The sequence below is a fragment of the Zonotrichia leucophrys genome, chromosome 1 (assembly GCF_028769735.1).
Source record: "Zonotrichia leucophrys gambelii isolate GWCS_2022_RI chromosome 1, RI_Zleu_2.0, whole genome shotgun sequence".
Lineage (NCBI taxonomy): Eukaryota > Metazoa > Chordata > Aves > Passeriformes > Passerellidae > Zonotrichia > Zonotrichia leucophrys.
The window spans coordinates 67152321-67178834 of NC_088169.1; the positions used below are offsets into that span (position 1 = coordinate 67152321).

The 26514-nt window shown below is 35.6% G+C and overlaps 1 protein-coding gene across 11 annotated transcripts in view; it reads right to left on the reverse strand.

The window, feature by feature from the left end:
- NBEA (neurobeachin) overlaps positions 1-26514 on the reverse strand; it is a 456358-nt gene that overhangs the window by 150972 nt on the left and 278872 nt on the right. For 6 of the 11 annotated variants that reach the window (XM_064716099.1, XM_064716109.1, XM_064716119.1 and 3 more), the window contains 2 exons: positions 11502-11645; positions 8319-8357 (listed from right to left, as the gene is read on the reverse strand). In XM_064716099.1, coding sequence (XP_064572169.1) covers positions 8319-8357; positions 11502-11645 — 183 coding nt within the window. The remainder of the gene's footprint in view (positions 1-8318; positions 8358-11501; positions 11646-26514) is intronic. The other 5 variants (XM_064716185.1, XM_064716139.1, XM_064716149.1 and 2 more) reach the window with 1 other exon arrangement.

Consider the following 26514-nt stretch of genomic DNA (forward strand, 5'->3'; position numbering starts at 1 on the left):
TAAGCAAAAGCATCTCTCTTTAAGGATCGGCTCGTTGCCTCTACCGAACCTCTCCGGAGCTATCGGGGCGACCGCAACAGAAAGGCAGCGACCTACCAGAGAAGTTCTGGCCTTAAAACGAGTCCAGAAATCACTTCAGACACACAGGTCTAGCAATCTGTTCAAATGGTGATTTTTCCCTGTTGCCTGATCCCTGTGGTCAGCCCATGTGATTTACATTTCTAAAATAAACTCTACCACACATCTACCTTTTAAAATAATATTTTCTTTCCAAACGTAAATAATTGTGAAATTAGAAGGTCCCAGTGAATAAAAGCAGAATGTAACTTCCCTGCTCCCCTGTGGAATTTTTGTTAAACACAGACTTCATTCCCTGTTCTTGTAATTTAGCTCTTGTATATTTCAAGTAAAGCTAATCAAGGCAAGTGAAAAGTTCCATTAGGTTTTTAAAAGTTTTCTGCTGATGGAATATCAGTAAAATTACACCTTTTAAGGAAAGCTGCTAAAGAGTAGTGTTTTGAACTTATTATTTCAAATATTTTCATTTTCATAAACTGCCAATTTTAGCTGTAAGAGCTAAACACGTGTTACATTCATGAGCCTGAAAATTACACTGGAGGTATATCTGCTAAGAAGATTGGGCACAATTACTCCTAAGGAGGGTAAGGAATATGCTTTTCTATGCTGAATTACTAAAAAAGACATTTACCTGCTGCAGGCCTAGAAGTCTAACTTTTAAAATAAAATTTTGGTGATTACCCATAAACAAAAATGTATTAGCTGGGATAAGTACTTTGAAAACATATCCAATCAGCTCAACCAATTTAATTTTACAACCTACTGGTAATTACTCTGAAAAAAACCAGGTGGATGTTGGCATACTTAATTTTTAACTGATACTGGTTTAAAAGAAAAAACATATAGATATTTTTACATGTACATGTATTCAACATAGATTAACTGAAACCAATATTTTTACTAAGTAAAATAGTTTGCATAAATTACATTTTGTAATTTGATATGACACTTAAACAAGAATTTTAGATAATAAGAATAATAACTAAAAATCACTCACAAGATAACTGAAATAAGACAACTGAAATTTCCTCAGCACTTTAACTGTAAAGCCAGGTGTATCTGGCACTGAGTTGTATTTGAAATGTATAGAAATCCTTATACTTAAAAAAACCAGATGTAACACATGCACAAGCACACAAAAACTTCAGTTACTTGAAATGAAAGTCACATATCATGGAAGTAGAAAGAGGTATAGGTACCAGCATCCTTTGGGAAAAGCGCTTTAGTCTGAAAAATATTTCAACCAATTAACATCTAATATAACACATGCAGTGCCAAGTAAATAACAAGTAAACAAGGTAAAAATCCTAAACAATTCACAGAATTTAGTCTATTTTTTTTTCCCATTGTCATCCTAAATTTGATTCAAACTACCCTTTAAAAAGATTTCTGCAGTAAATATATTGCACTTACATGAGGATGGCTGCCCCCAATTTGTTCTCTGCTATAGCAAACACTTGAAGGCAGTAACTTCACTCAAGCCAAGGCCCTTATAAGAATGTTCATATACAGCTCCCTTTACTCGTTACTTTCAACCGTTTAATTAAAGATAATTTGCACAACTTCTTAAATGCAAAACCCAGAATCTAAGTCTAAATATTATTATAATTTTGTTTTTTTCTTCCACCGCTGGATAATATCCCAAATTATTTTCTCCTGTTTTCTGAGGTATCCAAGCTTATTTTGTTGGCTTTTTACCCCTGCACAATCATATGTTTCATATTGTGAGAGAGGGATTGACTTTTTTTGTTTGTTTAAATGTCATAGCCAGTGTGAATAGGTCTTGATACTCAAGATTTTCCCCACTTTCCCCCCCTTTCCTCCATAAAGCATGCAACACTACTACCACTAACATCAAAGATCAACTTAAATAGTCTTTTTCAACAACAATGACTAAACAATTACAGCAATTTAATTCTCTTAAGTGGTTGCCATCACAGCAAGCAAATGTGTTTGATTAAAAAGAAAATGTAAATAAAAATAATCTTGCATATTATAACTGTGAATAAAATAGTAAGAAAGAATTACATAGCTTTGATGAGATTGTGAAAATAGTTAAATATAGTGCTGCTTGAGAAGAAAAAAAGGAATTTTATCTCAAACATATACATTTGAATTAAGTGACATATGCACCTTCACACGTAAATAATTATTATTTTAATTCTATACCTTCCAAGTCTCATTAAAAGAAAAATATTAAATAGTACTTTTTCCTGAGGGAAAACATGCCTCCCAATATTTCTAGGAATAACAATTTCTTTATATCGTTCCAAGGGTGATGGGAAGCAACCACTTAATAGAACAGTTAGAGAAAATGCAAAGACAAACTCAACACGAAACCAAAGTCAGTCTTATTGAACCACTAGAGGGTCTGAGGAACAATTATCTGTGTGTCTAACAGCCCAAAGTGACAGAAACACAACATTTACTCCCTTTTGCAGGTAAAGTCAGGTTTACTCTGTGGCACACATGAGAACTTCTGAATGTGCTGAGGTTCCCAATGGCTTACATGGCTTTAGAGTTTTTCCAGGATGTGTCCAAGTGCCAACCTGCCAGATGATCAGGTAGTAATAAGAGTCAAGACTCCCCCTAATTATTTACACCTGGCCAGAAATGTAAATATTTGGGATAGGGACCTCACTACTGCAATGCACACATTTGCCACTTCAAAATTAGATTCATACAATGTGCTCTGCCTGAAGCTATACTTTGGAAGGACTGAGTAAATTAAGATGGTTTAGAAACTTAAGAACTTGATTGTTAAGCAGTGCATCCAGATGTGAGTATTCTACACTGATGCAGTAGGACCTGCACTAGCTCTCTCCTCATTCTCAGGTAAAACTTAAGATACTTTTTCAACCTAGAAAACCTTAAGTGATGCTGAAGACACTCACATAAGTAACAATTTTTTACACTTGGAGAGTCACTATAGCCAGCTATTTAATCAAAATGTAACAGAAAAAAATACACCTAGAAAAGTATATCTAATGCTTAAAAGAATAACATGTTTAATGTTCATTTAAAGAAGAAAGGAGAAAGCAGAGAGAGAAGCCTGCTATAAAGGTATATCACTGAAACAGGAACTCAACAAGTCAGGAACACAAGGGATCAAATCCCAGATGCCAGTCTGAGCAAACCAGACTTGACAGGTATCTTATACAGTCCAGTTTGTGTACCTTGTCATGCCCAAAGGGCTCAATTGATTAGGAATTTAAGGAAATAAGCCCTTCAGCTTTCATTCCTTCCAGTCTCCATTATGGAAAAGCTCTTCAGATAAACTGTAATTCTTGCATTTCTTGAGACCAGAGTGAACAGAAATCTTATGTTCAGATAGCGCATGATATTTTAAAGTCTATCTTATATAGAGAGTAACTCCTATATTTTTGTGGGAATAAAGATCTAGGTTGTTAGTTCAGCATACAACTTGACAGGTATCTTTGGAAAAATCACTTGGGATGCAGCAGTTGTTAACTTCAAAATTTTCTGAAAATATGAGTATCTCTAAACCACACCAGAGCCAACCCTAGTGCAGCTGAGTCTGCTAGCTGGCTGCATGTACTGCATTCCCACAGTTAGGGTAATGCAGAAGACTCTTCCACAAACATCCTCTGGTACCTATTGAAAGGAGAAGTGATGTGGCAGGCTCTGTCATTCAGCCTTTTTTCCTCACCAACCTGATTCCATTGCTGGAATTTTATTGCTTCTCAAGTCTTTACTCTTGTTTAAAAATTTGTTCAAAATGGCTTCCAGGTTCAGAAATTACAAAGACATAGACTAACAGAGGGTGCTTACATAAACCTTGTTCCTTTAGAAAGCTGAGCTAAAGGCATGGGATGAGGCCTCCTCTGGTACAATTTCTGGTTAATTAAACCAAGACTAACCAAAATGTCCTCTTGACTGATCTAATTGGCTTCAGAGGAAAAAAAGAAAGGCAAAAAAAGTCCTGTCCAAAGGTCAATGAAAGTGCTTAGTTTAAACATACATACTGTCAATACAGTTCTGAATACATTCCTTCAACTAATCTATGGTGGGCTAGTCCCAATATGTTTCTATGAAGAATAAATGCATTTTTGCATGGGAACCAATTGCATTATGAAGATGAAATAAGATGTAAAAGGGTGGAGTTTCCTTATGTCTAGGCCTGTCTTCCTGCAGTCTCCTATATATCAGGTAGCTCATCAGCTTGACCTTTGATGAATTAAGCAGTTCCATCCAGGGTGTAGCACATCAGGAAAATGGAGAAGCTACAGACCTGTGAAGCCATAGGCTCCACTGTAGTCTAATTTTGCAGCCTTAGAAATTTCAAAAAAAGAGGTTTGCAATCAATGGAAAAACAAGTTAAATAGACTGTTATCAGTGGACAGTAACAAAATATGAAGCACTCTCAGAGCCACTCATAAATACAATCCAACAGAGTTTGAACTGATTTAATTTTAAAGCTTGGAAAGCAGGAAATCTGGTTGTCATTTTAAAAGCTGAAGGTGCTCAGTCTTTGAGTTGCTGTACTAAGGTACAAAGAGAAGAGTTTTCTTCAAAGTTGTGCTTAGGAGCACTATCATATGTGACTGACAACCACCTTATAAAATATTAAGATATTTTGGATAGTAATATGGAAAAAATGATTAGAATAAACACTGAGCTGTCTAAAAGTAGTATGCTATAGAAACTGTGGGCCTTTTTCTTTTTCAGTGTGAAAGCCAACTACATATCAAAAGTATAATTGTTTTCAGTTTATGCCTGAATCTATACTCCAAATTAAACTCATACAAATATGTTTTTCTTTTTTATACTTAGACTTGAGGATCAAAATCTGAATACGTAAAAAACAGAAACTACGAAAATCTGGCTGAATTAAATTTCCATGTTTGGAAGTAAAAGGCTTGTGTGGTTACGTATCTATCAGATAATGGGAAACGGAATCACTCTTTTTCCACATTCCTGTCATTTGCCCAGACAAGCAACTGCCCCAATGAAATTCCTATCTTGAATGCTAATTTGCAATAATAATGAAGTTTGAAAGGAAAAAAAAAAACTACTTAGTAGTCCATGCTGAATTCAGTGAAGACTTTCCTTTTGGAAGCTTGAAAAACTAGGAGAAATATTAAGACTTTCTTGTATTTTCAATTGAAACTTTTATATTTGCTACTTAACTTACTTATTTGTGTGTGCACATGAATATACATACTTTCATAAAGGAAAATGCGTAAAGTATGGCAAAGCTTAAGGTACCTTAGCCACCTCCAGGCAGAGAGAAAAAGACAGTAATAGTGAGAAGAGAGATGGATGGATGGATGGATGGATGGATGGATGGATGGATGGATGGATGGATGGATGGATGGATGGAAAAAGAGAGAAAGAAAAGAAAGAAAAGAAAGAAAAGAAAGAAAGAGAGAAAGAGAGAAAGAAAGAGAGAAAGAAAGAGAGAAAGAAAGAGAGAAAGAAAGAGAGAAAGAGAAGAAAGAAAGAAAGAAAGAAAGAAAGAAAGAAAGAAAGAAAGAAAGAAAGAAAGAAAGAAAGAAAGAAAGAAAGAAAGAAAGAAAGAAAGAAAGAAAGAGAGAAAGAAGCAAGCAAGCAAGTGAATAACGACTACCTCTGGCTCTGGAAGTATCAGAAGTACAAGCTATTAGAGGCTGAGAGGAATTATTAGGAAGCACCACTGTGTATTTGCTACAGTCCTTGCTGGGTTTCCCTTATGGTTGTTGCTTTCTGCCCTCTGGGCCATTCCAGACCATCAGAGCCACTGGAATGTGGATAGCAACTTCTGCAGGAGGAGGAGAGAATGAGATGGGACAACAGGGCTCCATGGGAGAGGACACACCAGGGCAGGAGGAGAAGAGTTGGAGAGGGAAGATGAGATCACCCGTGGAACCACTGTTGTGCTTTGTTTTTCAGGAGGGAGAAGGATGAAGATGACTCTTTTCCTCTACCCCTAAATGTCCTGAGTAGGCTGTGGTCACTGCTGAAGACAATGGCAATGCTATTTGGCCCTTTCTTTCAATCCATTACTCTAACAGCAGATAATGCAACAAAAATTTCTCTGGTTGGCCTCAAATACATTATTTTTATATGCCTGAAAAATCTAATAATTTGAAAATCTGCCTTCTCAGTAGAGGCTCAAGTTTATGTTGTGTTTTTACTTTTTTTCATTAAGAAAATCTACTGTTTGTCTACCTCTTTAGTCTGTTAACAAAAACAATAGTTTTTTAACAATGCTACATGTATTATTAAAATTTTGAGAATGGCAGCAGAAGAAAAGTCAAGAATATATGGTCCTCCTTTACTCCTTAGGAATGAGTAAGGTAAGTTCCAAACAGCTTTGCTTACCGGAGATTGTCTACACTGGTCAACTCTTGTAAAGAAAATCCTTGGCCAAAAGAAGTGTTACCATAACTCAAAATGTATGGGTATAAATTTTAAATGTGTATTATACATCTGAAGTTGAGTCAAAATATATGTTTTCCATAAAAATTACTTATTTTGCAAGATTTTGTGGATTTAGGTGCAGTTCCTTGATGCGTTAGTGGTTTCATTGCTGCATCTGGTCCTATGCAAGACTTCAACATAATTTCAGAAATTTAAATGAGATGTTTGTTAAAACCTGGAATAGAAAATTTCCTCATGGGCTAAATAATTTATATTTTTTTAATTTTTCATTTTGTACTGCTATACAACTCTAATTGTAGCTCTATGTAGTACAACTTTTGGCACTATTCCAATTCTCTCTAATGACATCATCTAAAATGTTTTCATTTGGAAATTGGTCCAAATTATGATAATTTCTGTTAGTTTGTCTGAAAAGAGACAAAAGGCTTATATTGCATAGGCCACAAAACAGATGTTGATAATGTTTGTCTGGACTTCAAACAGATGACCTGGAAGTGAAAGGTCTTATATCTCATTAATAATAATACAAGCTGTCAAATCCCCCTGACCTAGTGTGTTACTTAGCACAGGGCAGTAAGTCAATGCACTCAGCAGACTCCCAAGAAGTCTGGAGAGAAGTCTTTTCATATTTAGTCCTCAGGCTGGGGTGGACTTGCTACTCGTGCTGGCTCAGATGGAAGATCTGCTCTCATTTATCAGTAATAGTGCTGCTTTCTAGAAATATTTCTACTCTGAAGTTCAAAGTTGCTAAAAGTTATGGCAGTGCTAGGATGCTGCATCTGTATAAAAATTCCTGGCCTATTTGTACTAGGGGGGAGGCTTCTTCCACCTCAAGGCAGATGTCCAAGGAGAAGGGAAGATTCTGTACTGAAGGTTATGATACAGTAAGACTAAAATTCATTAAAGGCAGTTAGTGGTTTTCCTTGTGTTTATTTGGATGAGTTGCTCAATCTGCTCATATAATGGAGCAAATAACATGTATTTATTCTTGCAAAAGTGTCGTGAGGCTGTAATTCACCGTGGCTGATGAGGAAGTCAGCTTCTGAGTTGATTGAGCCCACGCAAGTAACCAGATGCCTGCCAAAGCCCTTTGTCTTCCTAAAATAACTCAAAGCATCATATCCTCCTATTTTTATTTCCTTTCTTTCTTTCTAGAAAATACTCTTTTAAAGAGTAGCAAAAGATTCCATCAAGGATCCCTTGCTTGGCTGGGGTATGTTTGATGCTGTCAACAGCTCTATGACAAAATAGATGAAATGTGCTCCAGTTAAGAACATGTATCTTTCAAAAATGTCAAGGCTAAATTCTGCTCTCAAATGCACACAAACAAGTCTCATCAAGTGAAATGCACCTTCAGAACAAAGAGAAGAGAACATCTTCCTAAAATATAGAATTCATAAAACCTGAGTAGATCAACATTTATTTTTTTAATGACCTATTTTAATGCAAGATCAGTGCTCTGAAATAAACAACCCAGCAACCCAACCCAAACGACAAACTTTGTTAAAAGAAAACTGCATATCTACTAGATCTACTGCCTTATATCCTTGTAAAAATGCAAGTTTATAATGTTAGAACACACCCACAGATTTTTCATTTTGAAATAATCACCTACTAAGCAGGAGACAAACTGTTAGCAAATTTAAATTCTTAGGATCTTAAGGGAAAACCAAAGTATTTAAAAGCCCCACTGCAGCATTAGGAAATATAAATGGAAAAGAAATGGACAAAAGTTAGTAATATCAAGTCACTACAGTGGATTTGATTGTATTACCCAGAGATTCACAATGTATTAGGAAACTGTTAAATTTGACTGAGCTATGTCAATCATTAGTTCTAACAGAGATGTGACTTGCCTCTTGAAGTGAACAGTCTGGGAAGAAAAGGAGCTAAAACTGAAACAGAAACATGTAAAATATTTTAATACATAAATGCTGAAACAAGAACAATGTCTTTCGCTAACTCATACTGCAAGACAGTTTCAATACTGCTTTTGTTAAAAATTGTGATGCAAACTTATAAGTCATAATCCTAAGACCATAATAACATGGAATCAGATTTTCATATTTTATTAAAATGTTACTTAATATAATGAAATCTGACCAACTGCAATTGCAACATATGGAATACTAAGATTATATAATAAAAATATTCAGACTATAATTATTTAAAAATTCCCCATACCATATGCAATTTATCAAAGCAAACTTTACATTGATTTGTGCCACATGGTTGATGAAAAACTATAAAGAGTCTCTGGAACAAAAGGTATGTACAGATTACTTTGTATGAACAATCTCAATCTGTTTCAAACTTCCCTTTTTTTCAGTTTTAAGTTCACAAATCAAAATATTGTATTATTTATATCCTCTTAGTTAAAAATTTTCTAAAACCCAAGGCCTCATCTGTTTAAAGTGTGCTTTAGTTTCATGGAATAAACAATGCTAAATTGTTTTAGTTAAATGTGGACAATCTTAAATCAATTGAAACCTGGTTTATAAAGATTTTGTTTAATTCCTATCTCTTACTGAGACAATCCAAATCGTTGTAAATCAGGTTTGAATTGATTTAAGCTTTAAAGTTAAATTGGAGGCATATCTGAGTATAGAAATTCCTATGTGTCATTTCACTCTGAGCAGTAACTAGATATAAATGATGCTGTGCTATGCCATAACCAGATAGATCTCAAAGATTTCCAGATCATGTATACTAAATGTACATAACTCTTTAGAATTAGACAAGAACAGACAGTGTGGCTTTATTGGGACCTGCTCTTCAGAGCTGTCAGAGATTGTTCAGAACTTCTTAGGCCAAACCCACACCTCCTTTGCCTACTGCCTTTCTTGATTTCAGCTATTCGACTCAAGTTTCAGAGCCATGCTCTATATACTGAAAACTGGGAAAAACAGTGATATCCTTGATGGAAAATCCTGCAAAATCAGCAGCTAAAGAGAGGGTATCATGGGATTCACGGGGTTTTTTACCAATGTAAAATTTACAGAAGACATGTATGATACTGTGTGTGATCATTAACTCTCAACATCAGCTCCAAAAATGAGTGAGAGCTGAGTAGCAAAGGCTGCAGTTAATCTAATGGTAAAACTGAGATAGTGAAGTGTGGGTTCCTTTTGAGAAGCTCACAGGTTTTGGTACCATATGGCACCATTATCACATCACCTCACCACACTTGGAAGCAGTTTGCCTGCTCTGTTAGCATTGATAGGGAACACAAGGGCATACTGTCAATATTTCAAAAGTTTTTTTTTTCCACTTTCTATTATTTCTGCTTTTGCAATGCTGACAATATCTCCCAGTTTTACGAGCAGTAAAAGCAAAGGACTCGAATGACTGCGCCATGTCCTGAGGGAGTAGGAGTTGCCATCCAGCAGAAATCTTGAGTAAAAGGATAAATTGCACATTAATTCTTAAGGACACATTGAAATACTAGGTTTTTGCAGAGAGAGGTAGCTAGAGGAATAATATTGCATCAGTGTGTTTGAACAAAATGCCAGTGTTGTGGCACAGAGAAAACTCCAATTCTGACTGAGATTTTCCAGACTAGGTAAGAATTTTTCATGCCCACTTTGCAGTTTTTTATCAGTATTTCAAATAAATGCATATTTCAGCCTCTAAACAGCCTTTTAAGCTACTATGTGCATATTTAGTTGGAAACAGTGTTCTTAGATATAAGAACTTAGCCAAAGCAGCACTGAGTTTTCCTTCTAAAAGAGAAAGGGACATTGATCAAATTATCCCCCTTATGGTGCTGCTTGATGCACTATTTTATTGACTTTAGGCAACAGTGTCTCAGCAGCAGTTTAGCTGCAGATTGAGAAAGCAAGTAGAGTGACTGTGATAATCATATACTGATGCTTGCTCCCAAATAAAAGCATCTATTTCTTCCTCTCTGCTCTGCTTTAGTTCTAAAGTACAAGATTAACTTCCATGTAGGTTATTGTTGGGGTTTTTTTGCCTTTTCAAATTTTTTGTGGGATTTTTGTTTGTTTTGCTTTGATTTTATTTTTATTTTTTTAATCATCTACTTATGATCTTATCTTTGATACAGATTTTTACTATGGTATCAGAAGAAAGTGCAGGAGCAAAGATAGCTATTTCAGAAATTCAATTATGCATTAAAAATCATGACATCACAAAACTCTCCTTTAGTGGAGTATCTTAATAAAGATACTCCTAAGTAAATTAATCTAAAAAACTTCTAACCACATTTAATATTTCTCAGTTTTATCCCATCTGAGAGGAGAGTGCATTTATCATCTTTCAACACATCCTTTTTTCCAGACTACTTCCCAGGGAAGGTAGTATCACCTCTGAGACAGAGCTGTAACAGAACCTGCTAGAAGACAGCTGAACAGATCTCATTGCACTCCTTCACCCAGGAAGGGACCAGAAGGGCTCTCTCGTGCATATTTACAGAGGGTTCATTCCCAGCTCATGTGCTAACTCCCAAAGTTCATAGCTTGGTCACAGCTCCATTCTCTCTTAGTCTTGCTTAAAGCAGGCAACTTTTTCTCTCGCTGTGACAGATGGGCTGAGACACTGCAGATCCCCCTTAACTCCACCACTGAGAGCACTGGGTGCCAGCAGGAGGGCAGGTGACTCTGCACAGGCTGTGTGGCACTTGGGATCAGGCACAAGCACTCTGACGCACAAAACCCTGACTTGTGGAATGAGTCCATTTACACTTTAACAGACAAAAGAAAAAAAAGCAAAAAAAAAGCAAAAAAAAAAAGGCCTCACATTGGTATTTACAGACTTTTCAACAAGTGACCCTCACTAATAAAAGCACTTGTACTGTTATTTCTCACATCCCTGCTCAAAGACTGTGCAATGGGCAAATACTTTGTACTCACTGCCCATATCTCAAGGAAGCAGAGAGGAAGCAATAAAATCTGAAATGCAAAGAATCTGTTCATATTGCAATTCTATGCTTAGCTGTGAATATTAAGACATTAACCACAAAGGTTAAGAGCTAACAACCGTTTGACTTTTAGCTTAGTTCTAATGAAAAGTATAATTACCTGCCAGGTTATCAATCTCTTTTTCTTGGAGCAGGCTAACAGCATCATCATCTCCTTCCAGCATAAGCTCTGTTTCTGCATTCTGATTTACCACAGCTTGACTTCGGAAAGTTTTCTTTGACTTCACTACATCCTCTTCAGTGCCTAAAAAAAGTTACAAACGTTGTGAATTTACCTGAATAATATTTTAAATATAAAACAATGACAGTCAAGTAGTAAAAACATTATGGTATAAATCATCTTTATCAAAAAGAAAAGAAGGAACATTTTCTAAAACTTTACCAAGGTTTACAAAATATGCAGGTCTATTCTGTTTTCTGTCCTGCCCCAAATAAAATACAAACTTTTCCACAAAGACTCTCCTGGTTTTAATAATTGCTATTTACTTTGTGTTCAATGTTGTTCCATTAGTTTTCCACCTGCAACAAATTCAGCAGGAATTTCTTTTGGGTTCCTGGTGCCCTGACTTTGACTGACCTGAGTGCACAAGCCACCTACTCTAAATAAAGAAGCTGCTTTCAGGAATCAAAATCTCTCAGGATTTTTGACTTTTCAGATAGGAGGGACAGAGAGGTGAAGTAGGAGTTGGTTTATCTCTGATACACAGAAAGAGTGAGGTAGGCTATGCCGAGATTCAGAAAAGACTTGGAAAAAAAGGACAAGCGTGGTGAGGCAACTTTGGTGCACATCTGTGTGTGTGTTTTTAAGCAACACAATAAAAATGGCAGTACGTGGACATGTGCCAATTACCTACAGGTTTTCATGGATAATATTAATTTTTCTTGACTACAGTTGGCTTTTTATATTCAGCCTGATGGTTCCTTATAGTTCCTTATGGCAGGAGATTTAACTTATTGAATTTTGGGAATATCTTGCCTGATTTTATTCTTATGATGCAAAAAATAAATCCTAGTGTGGTAAAATGACAGAATCATAATTAGGTTTTATATCATAAATAACTTTCATGTTACTGTTATGACCTCCTTATAGTATTTCTTAGCTTGGAAGAGGTCATAAGTTTTATTTTCAGTACTATGGACTCACAGTAGCCTCAGACAAGAAAGATTTCTATTTTTTTTCTTAAGCAGAAAATCCTGCATCTTTACCTTGGACCATACAAGAACTGGGCATCTCCACTGCTGTCAATCAAGAAATAAACCCTCTAAACTATCGCTCTTTTTGGGTAGGAAAATTTGGAAATTTGCTTCCTAGTAAGCTACAGAATGAGTGTGAAAATAGGCAAAATTATGCACATGTGGATTTTTTTTGTCTTCCACAATGCCTGAATTTAAACAGGATGAAAACTATCATGGCAGATTTAAAATGCTGAGGTAAAGTCCACTAAGACACATGGCCCCCTATTAATACAGGGCAACTAAGAGGAATACAGTAAGCAGACAGGTTAGTGAAGAGAGATCCATGGAATGGAACTGATGTATCAGGCAGTTTTGTTATTGCAAGCAGTTGGGAAGACACTATGATTTTACCTCCTACTCTTAAGAGTCTTTTAATTAGTTTGTGCACAGGAGAGTCACACCACATAAATAAAAATGCTGGAAGCATATCTTTGAGGGAGTGTTTACTCTGTTTGAAGATCACTGCTAACATGCCACTTCATCACAGGCTGAGAAAACTCATGTTTTATGTGCCCTAACATTAAGTTTTTCAGATACTATTGTTATTAACTCATTAGCTGGTTCTGAAACTACATTCTGAAACTCGGAAAAGGTGAAGAGAAACAAGTAATCAAAACCCCATTTTCTTCACCAAGCTCAAAATTACGTACTTGTTTGCTGTTATCTCCATTAGGACCATTCTGATAGTGATTAAGATGGTGCTGCTGTATTTTAAATATGCTGTGTTTTGCTGTGTTTACTTATTAGGCTATGATTATTACCTCACTTGTGTTTTTTTAAGGTTTTTACTTAACTAGCTATAACTATTTGCCCAATTTAAAACTTGTTCAATCAACTAATTGTTGGAAAAGTTTTCAGTATTAGTACAAGTTCTGTTTTTTTTTTTTTTTTTTTTTTTGTTTATTTGTTTGGTTTGTATTTATTTTTTCTTCCTTCTTCACAATAAGAAGTAAGAATAGTAGGAGTTAGGAAAAAACCGCAAAAAAGTTATGTGCTGTAACAGATTTTCAGTTGCATTACATCAGAATTATTCTGCATATTAAATCAGTAGGTCTGGATCTTGGTATACTTCTGTTTACCGTGAGGGAGTTGAGCATCATTTGCCACAAATAATAACTCCTGTTGTGATGCCAGAGGAGGCTGGGCCTGAGATGAACTAACATGGTGAAAGAAGAAAGCACCAAAACACTGTTCCCTTCCTTTTTGGTAGCTCTTATCAGTTTTGTGTAAGTTTCTGAGCTTTATAAATTGAGATAATCAAATTAACTGATTGAAGAGCACTAATCTGGAGTAAGAGTCAATAATTTCTTCAGAAACTGATTTATGACAATTCTATAAAATTATTTATGCATGAAAATATATTTTTTAAATTACCAGGAAGAAAGTCCCAAGCTCCAAATCATTACTAACATTTAAACTACATCCAAATAACTTGAAATTAGGGTATTTTAAATTATTTGTGATGTGTGTACCAGATTACAGAAATATTGCCAGACACAGGTGTGAAAAACACGGCAGAGTAGAAGGCATTAAATTAGTTTGGCAAATTTGGAGCTTAGCAGCAAGACAAATATATATAAAATCCATTCTGGATTATAATATTAAAAATACATTTGTTTCTATGAAGTATAATAGATAGTCCTTTGTCCTGATGGAAAAAACCCCTCTGGTTTGGCTGTTGTTAAAATTTATCACTCTGTTGAGTGCACCTTAGTTTTGCTGTACTGTACCAAACATCTATCTAAATGAAAGTGTACAGGACCTGGAGTTGCCCTTCAATCACTATATCCTTTATGAATTAGAGTTCCATTTATCAAAATTACAGCAAGAAGAGTAAGGTCTCACAGGGCTGTCTCATTACAAGGCTTGTAAACACTGTCCTTACAAAGAAATGGTTTAACACCTAACAAATCAAAAACTGATTGGGAATAGAATTTATTTGAGATCATCTATCTTCGGAAGACGTGCTGTACTGAGTGCACTTTGTGGCCTTTCTAGCCATTCATCAAGAAATTAACAAGCTAATACCACAGACCACCAGATCTCCTTGGATCCTGAAATGTGAAATATGTTCAAAACAGATCTGTCACAGATGTTCTATTTTTATATTTCAAGACAACTTCAAAAAGGTTTTAAAACAAGAGAAACTCTCCAAATAAGAGAAAGAAGAAAAACAACTTGTCTCTTTAAAACCAGACAACAAACTGAATAAAAAATTATATGACATAGAATGATGTCTATTATTGTTAACAGTGATATAAAAAGAAGAAATGAATAAATAAATATTTGATATTTCAGTGTCTTGGAAAAAAATCAAAACTAATTTTTTTTTCCAAAGCTTCAGAAAAATTACTATGAAATTAAATCTATGGCCAGACATTTAATTTCAAAATTTTTAGCACACAAGGACCATGTGTTTTAAAGGCACAAAATGAAATGGTATTGTCTAATTAGAATATGTTTCAAATCCATTAAAAAAAGAAAACATAAAACAAAACTAGATGTCATTTTAAGAAAGCAGTGTTGTGACACTGGAGGGCACAGAACTAGAACTGGCAGATGCTATCAGCTCTTGTCCTTATTAAGTTCCTTCTTAAGGGATATTTTAAGGGATAGACTTAAGGGATAGACTGGGATTTGGAAAGGAGCCTTGAAGCAAGCAGATAAATATTTCTTAAAACTACATTTCGCAAAGATTTTGGAGGCAAGAAGTCACTCAGACTGCCCTGAAGTCCAGCTGGATTTGGTGACTTAACTTTCTTGAAACTTAAAAGCTCTGTCTTAAACATATTTCAAAAGAATGTATGCACAGGACTAGATAAGCTGTTAAAAAAATCCTTCTTTCATTACACTTGATTATTTTTGTAAATGCGCATGATACAAACTGTCTTTCTGCAGCATTTTCAGGATAACTGAAAACAGCTCACCTTTAAAAGAAATTAAAGAAACCAACCAAAATTCCACTACAAAACCTCAATATTGATGGGAAGGTGTGTATTTTTTATGTCTGAAAGATTGTATAAGCTGCACAGTAAACTTGTTAAGCATTGCCAAGACTGTAATAATCTCTCTTCTAGTATCATCACTTTTCCTTAAACAGAAACTATTAAGCAGTCAAAAAGAACCAAACACAAAAACCAAAACCACAACCGAAACAACAACCCAAACAAAAGCCACCAAAAAACTCCCTCCCAAAAAAGAACCACAAAAACCATTACCACAACCCCTCAAAATATATTCCTTAATAATTTCCCTAATACGAATAGGAGAATCTAATGTTAATTTTCAGCTACAGCCACTAGAAGTATTTAAAATAGGCAATACTTTATGAAACAGGGGTGGGCTAGGTGAGTGTTTTCATTATGTTATTTGAATATTTAAGTCTCTATTTTCAACTAAATCAATGAATTGCCTGCTGGGTTCTGTAGGTCACAACAGGTTCTAGGGATGAAATCTACATTTCAAAGACACTGTAAGGGACCAGATCCAAAAAACCTGTCCCTAAAAAAAATTTTAAAATTAGCAGTACAAACACAGTATATTATTGATTTATTTTATGTTTATGTACTTATTTCATAAAGAATTAAACTAATTACTCTGATTTAGTTGAACACAGTGAGGGGGATTTTTGCTCTCTCTTCTATTCATTTACTATATACCCAAATATAGTGTTTTATATTTTTTTCTTTCTGCATTTAGTAAAAAATGAGGTTAAAAATGTGGTCATTTCTAAGAAAAGTTTGCTTGGTAATACTGTGGCCAACAAAAGGAGACTACTGCTTCTTATAAAGTTGTTTCCATAGTTTACTTCAACGAATTACCGATAAGGCAATTTATGTAGTGAGTGCTCTTTGATCTTTGAAGAGAGATGGCAGAATGGAAAGTTAACCTCATTTTAATGTTACCTAAATATACTGACAGGAAATTCTAATGTTTCCAAACATCTGGAAATCTGCTTCATGGGATGGTGTTCTTCTTTTCTATAAGAAACCTTTTTCATATACTGTCTTTTACAGTTTTATGTGGCTTCTAAAGGAGCATTTGACATAAGTAAAGTCTGTTCTCTTTACAGTAAAATGCTGCATTTAATTAAAAACTCTCTTTTATAGTGGCTAAAGTAGAGTTTCTGCAAAGCTTACCTCTCCTCAGAAAGTTTTAAGGGTAAACTTGCTTTTTACTCCTTACAGATCTTACAGTATGTACTGCTCTGTAGAACACTGATTTTCTTGCTGAATTTTCGTCACATAAAGTAGTTTCCACTGATTTGTTAAATAAAGGAATTCAGAATTTGTTCCTCACAGGAGGCTACCTGACAGTTCATTATGTGAACCGTGAAATCGTATCACAGGTGAAATATAATTTATCAACAGAGTTTGGAAGAACAAAGCATTTTTTTTGAGAGATTTTTTTTTTCTTTGTTTCGCAAACTTACTTCTACAGGAGGAACCAAGCTTATTTATGGACAAAATTAAAATGTACCACTATTATCTACATTTTTTGTTCATTCAACGCTCATAATAGTTAAAAATAGTTAGAAAAAGAAAAAGATTTGCTAGATAATCTGTCTTCCTGCTTTGTGTATTCTAGCATACATAAAGCTTTCATTGCTAATCTTCAGTAACTTGATTAGGCACCGGTACCCTCACAGCGGTCACAGTTATGGAGAGCAGCTGCCTGGGAGTCTGCAAAGTGACCTCTACAAAACCCAGCAAGATTAAATCATCGACATGGTGACCACTCCATCTCAGCCTTGTATCTTTCTGCAGGACTCGGGAGCCAGCCTTCCCCAGGCTGCGCTCGCTCCCTGGGAAACGCGCCCCACCTATCCCTGGGTCGGCTCAAGGGACACAACTTTTGGCTCTGCGCAGCAGCCCAGTGCTGGCACATCACAGCCAGCCCCAACAAGCTGTCCCCACCTGTGCCTGCTGGGGATGTTATTTAAATTGCAATGTGTTTCTGCAACGGGCAGCTTTGACTGGCATATAATTCAGTTTCCCCAGAGAATCAGAGAAGTGACTGTTGATAAAGGAAGGCTGGTTTAAATAGGTTTAATAAAAACCAGAGAAAGCTAAATCACATCTTCATTATTAGGGATCTCTAAAGAAATGAGGAAGAAAAACTATGAAAATTCATAGAAATTAAAATTTGCATATATTTGTATTGGAAATTACTTCCACCAAAAGTAAAACCAAATAGCATTTTTGTTTTCTATAATGGATAAGTACCTGAAAATTTAATCATAGACATTCCATCAATTTTTCTCTAATTTTTAGATCTAATATCTGACCAAATGACCTTCTTCATATAAGTAATTTGTAAATAAATACTTAACTGCTTTATATTTTTTCCTTTTCATATTCTCAGATGCTTTGCACTGTAAAATGAGACTGACAGAGACTATGCCAATGAGGAGATTGAAAATACAGGCAAGGCCAAAGCAAACATGCTTCTCAGATGAGGCTGAGGGATTTAAAAAAATAAATACTTGTTGTCAAAGTGTTTTATATTAATAAAAAGGGTCCCTCATAAAAATAAAAGTTGAAGTACCATGTTAGGCACTCTTTTTTGTTTTTTGTTCCCAGACACAAAAACTGAGATTCAGAGTGGTCGCAAAATTTATTTTTAGCAGTTGTCAAGATTGTCTTTATATGTATTTGAGATTTCAGGATATCTGAGCACATGAGAGGAATCCTGCACTGATTCAGCCCTGACCACAAACAGCCAATGGATGACAGAGTCAGATGTTCCCAGTCCAGCAAATATTCCAATGCATTTCAGGCTTCTGAAAGGCAGCTCCCATTCTGACTGGAACCAGAGGAAGCCCCTCGAATGGGAACTAACAACAGTCAAATGTTTATATCTGGATTAAGATGTAGTTTGCCACTGTAACGCGTACACAGAGGAATGGATTCATATTTCATGACTGACAACCTTTACAAATCCCTGATAGTTTGAAGGGCAGCATTTTGGCATATACTGTAGTTTGATAAATTGCAGAAAGAAACCAAATTCTTCTGTGGATAATTTCAACAGGCAAAGACAATAAAGGAGAAAATTAAGAGCAATAAAATTTTCCTAGGTGTGTTTCTAGCCATTTAAAAAAAGTACAGTAATAGCTGAGAGGAAAATATCTACATCACACCAACAGTTATTGCTCAGTGGAAAGGACATCAAGGACACTTGCAAGTAAGAGAATTGGATCAATATTAACGCGATTTTCATTTCATGCTTCCCCAACTCCAGTAAGCTGACAATATACTCTGATTATGTGAACTGCCTCTGAGTAACATAGAAAAGGTTATTAGAGCAAGAGGTGGAAATGGAATGCACTTTTTATATTGACAGGTCTGCTAATAGAGTGCACTGATTTTCAAAGGCATGCAATGTGTTTTCACAATTTGGTTTTGACAGCAAAAAGGAATTTCATTTATTCTTGATTCAAGATATTCACATGTAAGCAAAGGTTCCTTAAGACAGGCCACTGAAGAGGGAAACCGAACGATTCGAATAGGAAAATTTAATTAATAAGGCAAGAAAGAAAAGGTGATTGAATTTCAATATGTATGACACGATAATGAAACAATGGAATAAATTTGCTAAACAAGGCACTCTATGCTTTTGACATAGCATCTGATAAAACCTTTTTAAGATGACATAAAAGTGAAAAGCATGCCTATGCCACATCTTAAAGTTGAGGCCTGGATTATGTCTGGAAAGTTTTAGATTAGTTCCTAAGCAACATTCCCCAGGAAAAAAACATGTTCTGACTATCTGCTTGCAGACCTTAAAGCCAGGATCAATGTTGTCAGACTTCTAAACTGGCACACTCCATACTGAGGAACTGTACCCACATATGCTGGCCTTAATTTTGCTTCCTGTTCACAAAACCAAAAAAAAAATTCTAATTGAAAAGCCTAACAATGATAAAACCTTGGAAATAAATGAAATACTCTTTGAAAATACAAACACTTGATAATGCAGTGACATAGAAGAAATGGCATGGCATTTCATGAAATTCCATGAAAAGAAAGTGGCAACCCTCTCTATGACAGGGATTTGGAACTACATTAAGATCCCTTTTTAGTCAAGCCATTCTATTAGTCTATGAAATGTGATCTTACGTCCCAAACCAGGGTATTCTACCCCAATATTTCTAACCCTTACTTATTATTTAAAAATTAGTGTCTCCAAACCGTGTGACTGGTCCTAATCTGAATATTTTTAAAAGAAAATGTATACTACACATCTGCAAGTTTTTAATTCTCCCTTTCTGTGGCCATGAGTGATTATGTCTTTGCAAGAAGGTAATTTTGCCCCTCATCACTTAAGCTTTTGCTCTCAGATAAAAAAAAAGATAGGCTCTTTGGAAACAGCCACTGTAGAGAGACATAATAGGACAGCAAAAAAGAAAAAAAATCTCTAGTGCAGGCAATGAATGTGCTGGAAGTAAGTTTAAAATTTTTTATAGTAACTATCATAATTCTGGCAGGTACGCAACTGTTTCAATTTCTATCAAAACTACTTATTTTCGGAAGAAAGCTTCAACAGCTCATGATCAGTGCTTTGAGAGACTCATTTGCCAACATATCTGAAATTACATTATCTTTCTGGAATGGTAACTTTTTCAAGTGAAACTCATCTGAAGGCATACAGAAAAACCATCTTATACAGTCTTTACACAGACAAAATCTCCTAAACATGACGTAATGTCACATAACATAATGCTTCCTTAAAGGATTGTCAACATTAGATATAAATAATAAATTTTTCAATATAAAAATGACATTAGAACATCTAGATTTACTTTCTAGACTCCCACTGGTTCAGTGTGCTGCACTGTGTCCATTATGTGTTCAAATGCACTTTTTTCCTCACGTAACCACCACATCTCCAGAACTGGTTTACATATTTTCACTCAGCAGATAAAGTAGCTGATGGGAAGAATTGCTTCTATTTCAGCATAGATCAATGCCTATAGCAACACCAGACAAAAGGCAGCACCCACAGGATAAGCACATTTGTGAGGTTTCATTGTGGCTCTAACACTGCAATATTTGTGTTTAAATCTTAGAGCTGCTAAGGGACTACACTCTAGTAGCAGCAGACAGCCCTTATGTTTGGGCCAGGCTGCTGTAAACACGTAAGTTCCTCCAAGCTGTAAATAAACTAGCAATAGCAGTTATATATCAAAACTATCTATCCAGATAGCAATTATTAATCAAATTAAAATCAAAGCTTTTCAATTTTCTTGATTTTGAACAGAATTTTACTCCATACTTTTTAAAAATTATTACTTTCTAATTTTTTTTTTTTAAGCAAAAATAGCTGCAGTTATAGAACATCTTTGTTTCATGCAGACCAGCAGACGAAGAGTAAAAGAGTAATGGTACACAAGACATGAGATTCTGAGGGTCTATCATTAAAACAACTCAATGAGATAATTGAAGTGGGTGAACAGTAATCACTGCCCCAGGTAGAAGGCCTGAGTGTGTATTAAGAAGAGCTAACCCACAAAAATCTAAGCAGCAGTCAGCAGTAAAGAAAAAAGGAGAGCAGTATTCTGTTTCACTTTCCATTAAGCTGCCATGTGCAGTCTGTGACATCTTTCATTCTGCTTCACAAATATTGCAAGAGAGCATGTCTTGCAAGCAACTGCAGGGATATTTGCAAAATTTCTATACTTATATTAAATATGGAAGCACTAGTAACATTATCTTCCATTTAGATGAGAGCTGAGATGATATTTAGACAATGTGATCAGCTTTTAAGGGCAAAGGCTTGAACGATTTGTGCTATTCGGCAAAAAGGACACCAATAAAAGACTTTTTGAGTTTTACGCATAGTTCTTTCAGCTGTGAAAGTGTATTTATTGAAGATGATGTTCAGGGTATTATGCAAACACACCAGGAGATGTACTCTTTAGGCACACTGTAAGGATAAGAAAAACATCATATCATTGTGTAATGTGCATGATACAAAAAAGAAACTTAAACTGGAAACACACATAATATGCTGGCTGATAGAATTCTTAACAAGGGGTTTTCCTTATCATGCTGGTTAGTACTGTATTTGAGAACTTTTTCCATGAAATGCATTTGGTTTTCTTTTACCACCCTCGTCCCTGCCTGTAACTTGCACCATGCTGAAACTCACAAGAAAATCCAGTTTATCTCATTACACTGATACTTTTTGTGTGTATTTCTAAACCAACACTATAAAATAATGAAATAAACAAAATAAGTGGTATTGAAGAATTCACTGTACTTGTAAAGATATGGAATAGCCATTGCATATCTACCTAAATCTTCATTTCTTGTGTACAAATCTTATGCTATGCATAAAATGTCTACAAGAATTTTCATGTGATAGAATAGAAAAGAATAGAAATCAATTTTATGTGATAAACGTTAAATAGTGCAATGTAAAAAAATGAGTAAAAATACTTGGTCATCTTAAAATTTATACTGTCTCTGAAAATTAATTCCTTTATTTTCAAAATCTATACATACCAGTTTCCTTTTCTTTGGGAAAGACAAGGAATCACCTATATTGAAGAGATTCCTAGACTCTTCTTATATTCGTTTAACCCTTGCAGGTAGCCCAGAGGCTCACAAAAACCTGAGCCCAGTGCCTAAAAGCCTCTCACGTCTCTCAGTGGCCTTCAGAAAGAGTGGGACAGAAAAGTCGTTTTAGATCTACAGTGTGATCTCCTAATTATCCTTAAGCAAAGGGCGCAGCACTGCTGGAATAATGCCCCTCCATTCCACTCATGTGCTTGACATGCCATCCTTGCCAAGTCTTCAGAAAACACTAAGGATACATATTCCCAATTACATTCAAAGTGGGGAATGGGACCCTGCAGTGAAGACATTGAGAATAAGAAGATTGGAGAAAACTTAGGAAAGGAGTATTTTATGTTTTTAACTATTGCCAAAGGAGATTTTTTAAAGTGCTGTTACTCCTTAATAGAGAGTTTTAAAGCACAAAAAATAGGAAACTAGAAAAAGAAATGTTAAAATCTGAGTCCCAAGACCTACATTCACCTAGCTTTGAAGGACTCTGAAGGACTATTATTAGACTTTCACTGACAGCATATTCTTCTGAAATGTTTCTATGAGATTCACTGAATATTCATGGGTCAAGAATTTATATTTCTTTGTCAAATAGATATAGAAATGAATAAATAGAACAAATACAATGTTCACATGAGTCTGAAAATATTTCTCATCATAGCAGTTTACTGGGTTTGGTAAATAATTTACTCTCATTTTGCAGAACAGAGAGATATTGTGTATTCTTTGTACATGAAAATTTAACTGTGGAAGGGAGAAAAATGCAGCTAGAATTCCAAGAATGACAATGGTTCCAATTTTTAGATTTTAGGAATAGTCATGCAAGCCAATTTCATGGCTTCAAGAACATTCTGGGGTCATATACTTTCAGATGAAGAAAGAGGTAGTTATGGTAACTGCTGGTAAAAAGCCAGCAAGTTCTGCAGTAAAATCTATTAGCTCAGACCAATAACAGCAGCTAAAACCCAGGTCATGATGGATAACCTAAAAATCTCAGAAGAAAGGCATTTGGAACCAAACACAGAGGCTGAGAGGGAAAAGTTTTCATATCCTATTTAGCTCTGTGAAAAACTTGAATTAGAGTCAAAAGACAGCTTCTGACATTCAAGAGTTAAGAAAATAATTACAAAAAATTGACTGTTTAGTAAATCTGTCCTTACAACTTATAGTAAAGCTGCCATAAAAATTCCTATGAATATGCTAGAAACAACATACAACAAGCAGAAGATATTTAGAGACTGCAAGTACTGATAGAATACAATTGCAACTCATTTCTATGACCTAGTCATAGAGCAGAAGCTCAGACACTGAGCGCTCAGTAAAATTCAACACAGCAGTGTTCAGTACTCCACCCAAGCAAATTCCATTGCCATTTACCTCTTGAAGGTGCCTTTCATTACATTACAGTGGGTTTTAAGAAAAAGAATCACCATAATGGTAGATATATTTATCGTATCTGTTTAATGAGAACATATTTATGATTGGGGGTAGTGGGGTGGGAAATGTTATAAAGAAGATCAATTTAAATCTAGTACTTTACACTTAATTACACTCACTACTAAGATTTTATTTTGCAGATCATTCAACTAGTACCCAGTGTAAGGTTTTTCATAGAATTTCTTTAGACAAAACTGTATCTTGCAATTAACATATAAAATATTAAGAGCCCAAAACTATCATGTAATATTTTCCCTAAAATCCTGTGAGATGAAATATTTGGGAGTTTATTTGGTGAAGCAGTGGATGGCACTGTTGGGCTACAATTATAAGGCTAGAGATGGAAATCTTAAACTACTGTGCTTAAAAAAAAAATTTGTGACTTTTTTAAGCACACAATTGAGATATAAACTCATTCAGAGTACACTGGAGATTTCACAATCAATGTGGAAGCTAGTTCATGCACTCAAAGGAAGTTTTGTAACAGGAGAAGTATTATTTTAGGTGCTTCTACTGAAGCAGAAATGTTTACATGCTTGTTTCACATGGCAGCATGATCCTGTTTAGGACTTGGCACATGGAAGAATTGTTATGGGTTAATTTAATGACTGTATACATATTCTTAAAATGCTCACCACTGAACATCAAGTATGCTTGTTTTACCGCCCACAAAGTCGATTCTATTTCTTAAAACTGCTCACAATTAATGGTCATATTTGTCTTTACTTACAGACTAAAATTGTGTGAATGAATGGGGTGGTTGAACAAGGTTTCTTTTTAGAAGAGGGCTTTCGTTCTTCAGTTGCTCTAATGTATTCTTACCTAAGGCAGTACTTAAATAAATATCAGTTTGGGGAATTATCTTAGATAGGGGTTACCCTGTATTTATCCAAAACTACATATTTTATGAAATGGTAGTAGTGTATGTGACTAATTTTTAGGTAGAGCATTAACTGAGGGAGGAGGAAAAAGACAATCAAAAATATTATCTTGGCTTATGCAGCTACAACAAACTCAATTTCAGCAACAATAACTATTATACTGAACATGAGAAAATTTACATTAGAAGCATTTTATATCTGTTCACATCTTCATTAAAGATGAGGCAGAGAGTTCCCTCAGCAAGTTCGCACATGACAAGAAACTGGGAGCAGTGACTGGTCTGCCAGGGGCCTCAGCAAATGCTGGTGAAATGGGATAACAGGAGCCTCATGAAACTCAACAAGAAGAAGTAAGTCCTGCATTAGGGGAGGAACAAGCCCAGGCTCCAGCACCACCTGGGAGCACATGGCTGGAAAGAAGCTCTGAAAAATGGAGCTGGGGTGCTGAGGGACACCAGCTGGAACATGAGCTGTCAATGTGTCCTTGCAGCGGTGGGAAATGATCCTGGGCTGCAGTAGGCAAAATATTGCCAGTAGGCTGGGGAAGGGAATCCTCCTCCTCTGCTGAGCCTAGGTGAGGCCACACCTGGATTTCTGCATCCAGTTCTGGTCTGCACAGTATAAGAGAGACATAGATCTTCTTTTATATTTACTTTTACTACTAAACTGATTCAGATATTCTGTAGATATTCTTTGTTTCTCTTGAGGAGGGAAGACTCAAGGGGGCCACAAAATTGTGTACAAATACTTCTTGGTTTTCAGTACTTCCAAGGATGGAAACCACACAACTTCTCTGGACAACCTGTCCATTGTTTGACCACCCTGACAGTAAAAAATAGTTTGTTCCTGTTACTGGAAACCAACAGATGTCTAGATCAGTTTAGAAGTAAAAGAAAATGTGAAAAAACCCAACAAAAGGATCTTTAAAACTCAACAAAGCTGAAACCCCCCTCCCCCTGTTCAAACAGATATAGTATAAGGAAGCAATATTTCATAGACAAAACTAGAAGCATAATTTAATCTTTAATCTCTTACATGGTACATATGTAATGCTTTCACTGCTATATACCTAGGAAAATAACTGAGTTTTATGCATCTAGTTGGCCTGCTAGCAAAACTCTGATAAGTAATGATTCTCTATCAGTTGACTTCAACTTGCTTTCATTTTTACTTTACTGACAGTTACTGAAAAATACAGGTTTTCTTATGGCTGGTTCTGAAACCAGTGTTGTTGAAACTATTCTGGAAATACACTAGGCATTTTCAATATGCACAGAAAAGTGATAAGGTAAAGAATAATGAAGTCTGAGAACCTTATGATCTTGGGAAAAAGTAATATAACTCTTTTAGATATATATGATTTATGCAGTAACTTTGACAGAGAGTCTTGAATTTATTGCAAAAAATGGTAGGATTTTCACCAACAAAAGACACCTTTATGTTTTTAGCAATGCCATTAGTATCAACAATCTAATATAGCAAAGTGTAGAACCTGAAATGCAGAATGGAAATGAAGACCAGCTTTTAGGTGCACATTCAGACTTCCTAGAATAGGGCACTTGATTTTACAGCAAAGCTTCTGAACAGAGATGATGAAATTGAGCATCTCTGGCTCATGGGATATTCTGATTTCTTGATATGTCTTATTACTTGAAAATGCCGGGTAAGTTTCTAAGACACTAGCTTAGCTGTCTAGAACAGCATTTTGTGCATAGCTTCTTGCCAGTTTCCCTGGACACTCTTCCCTCTAGCTTGCTCTAACGCTGCCTGCAGAAGGCAGGGAGCCCAGCAGCTCATGAGATGGAACTCAGGAGCTAGGGAAATCAACTGGAAATCAACTGCTTTGGACTTCTCAGCACTGAGGCATTCCTCTAGAGCTGGCATTTCTGAAATTTCATCTTGGGGTATTTCTCTAACATTGAGGACCCTGACAAAATTGAATCTTCCTTTAGGGTCCCTGGGACAGCCAGATGTCCCATTCTGAACG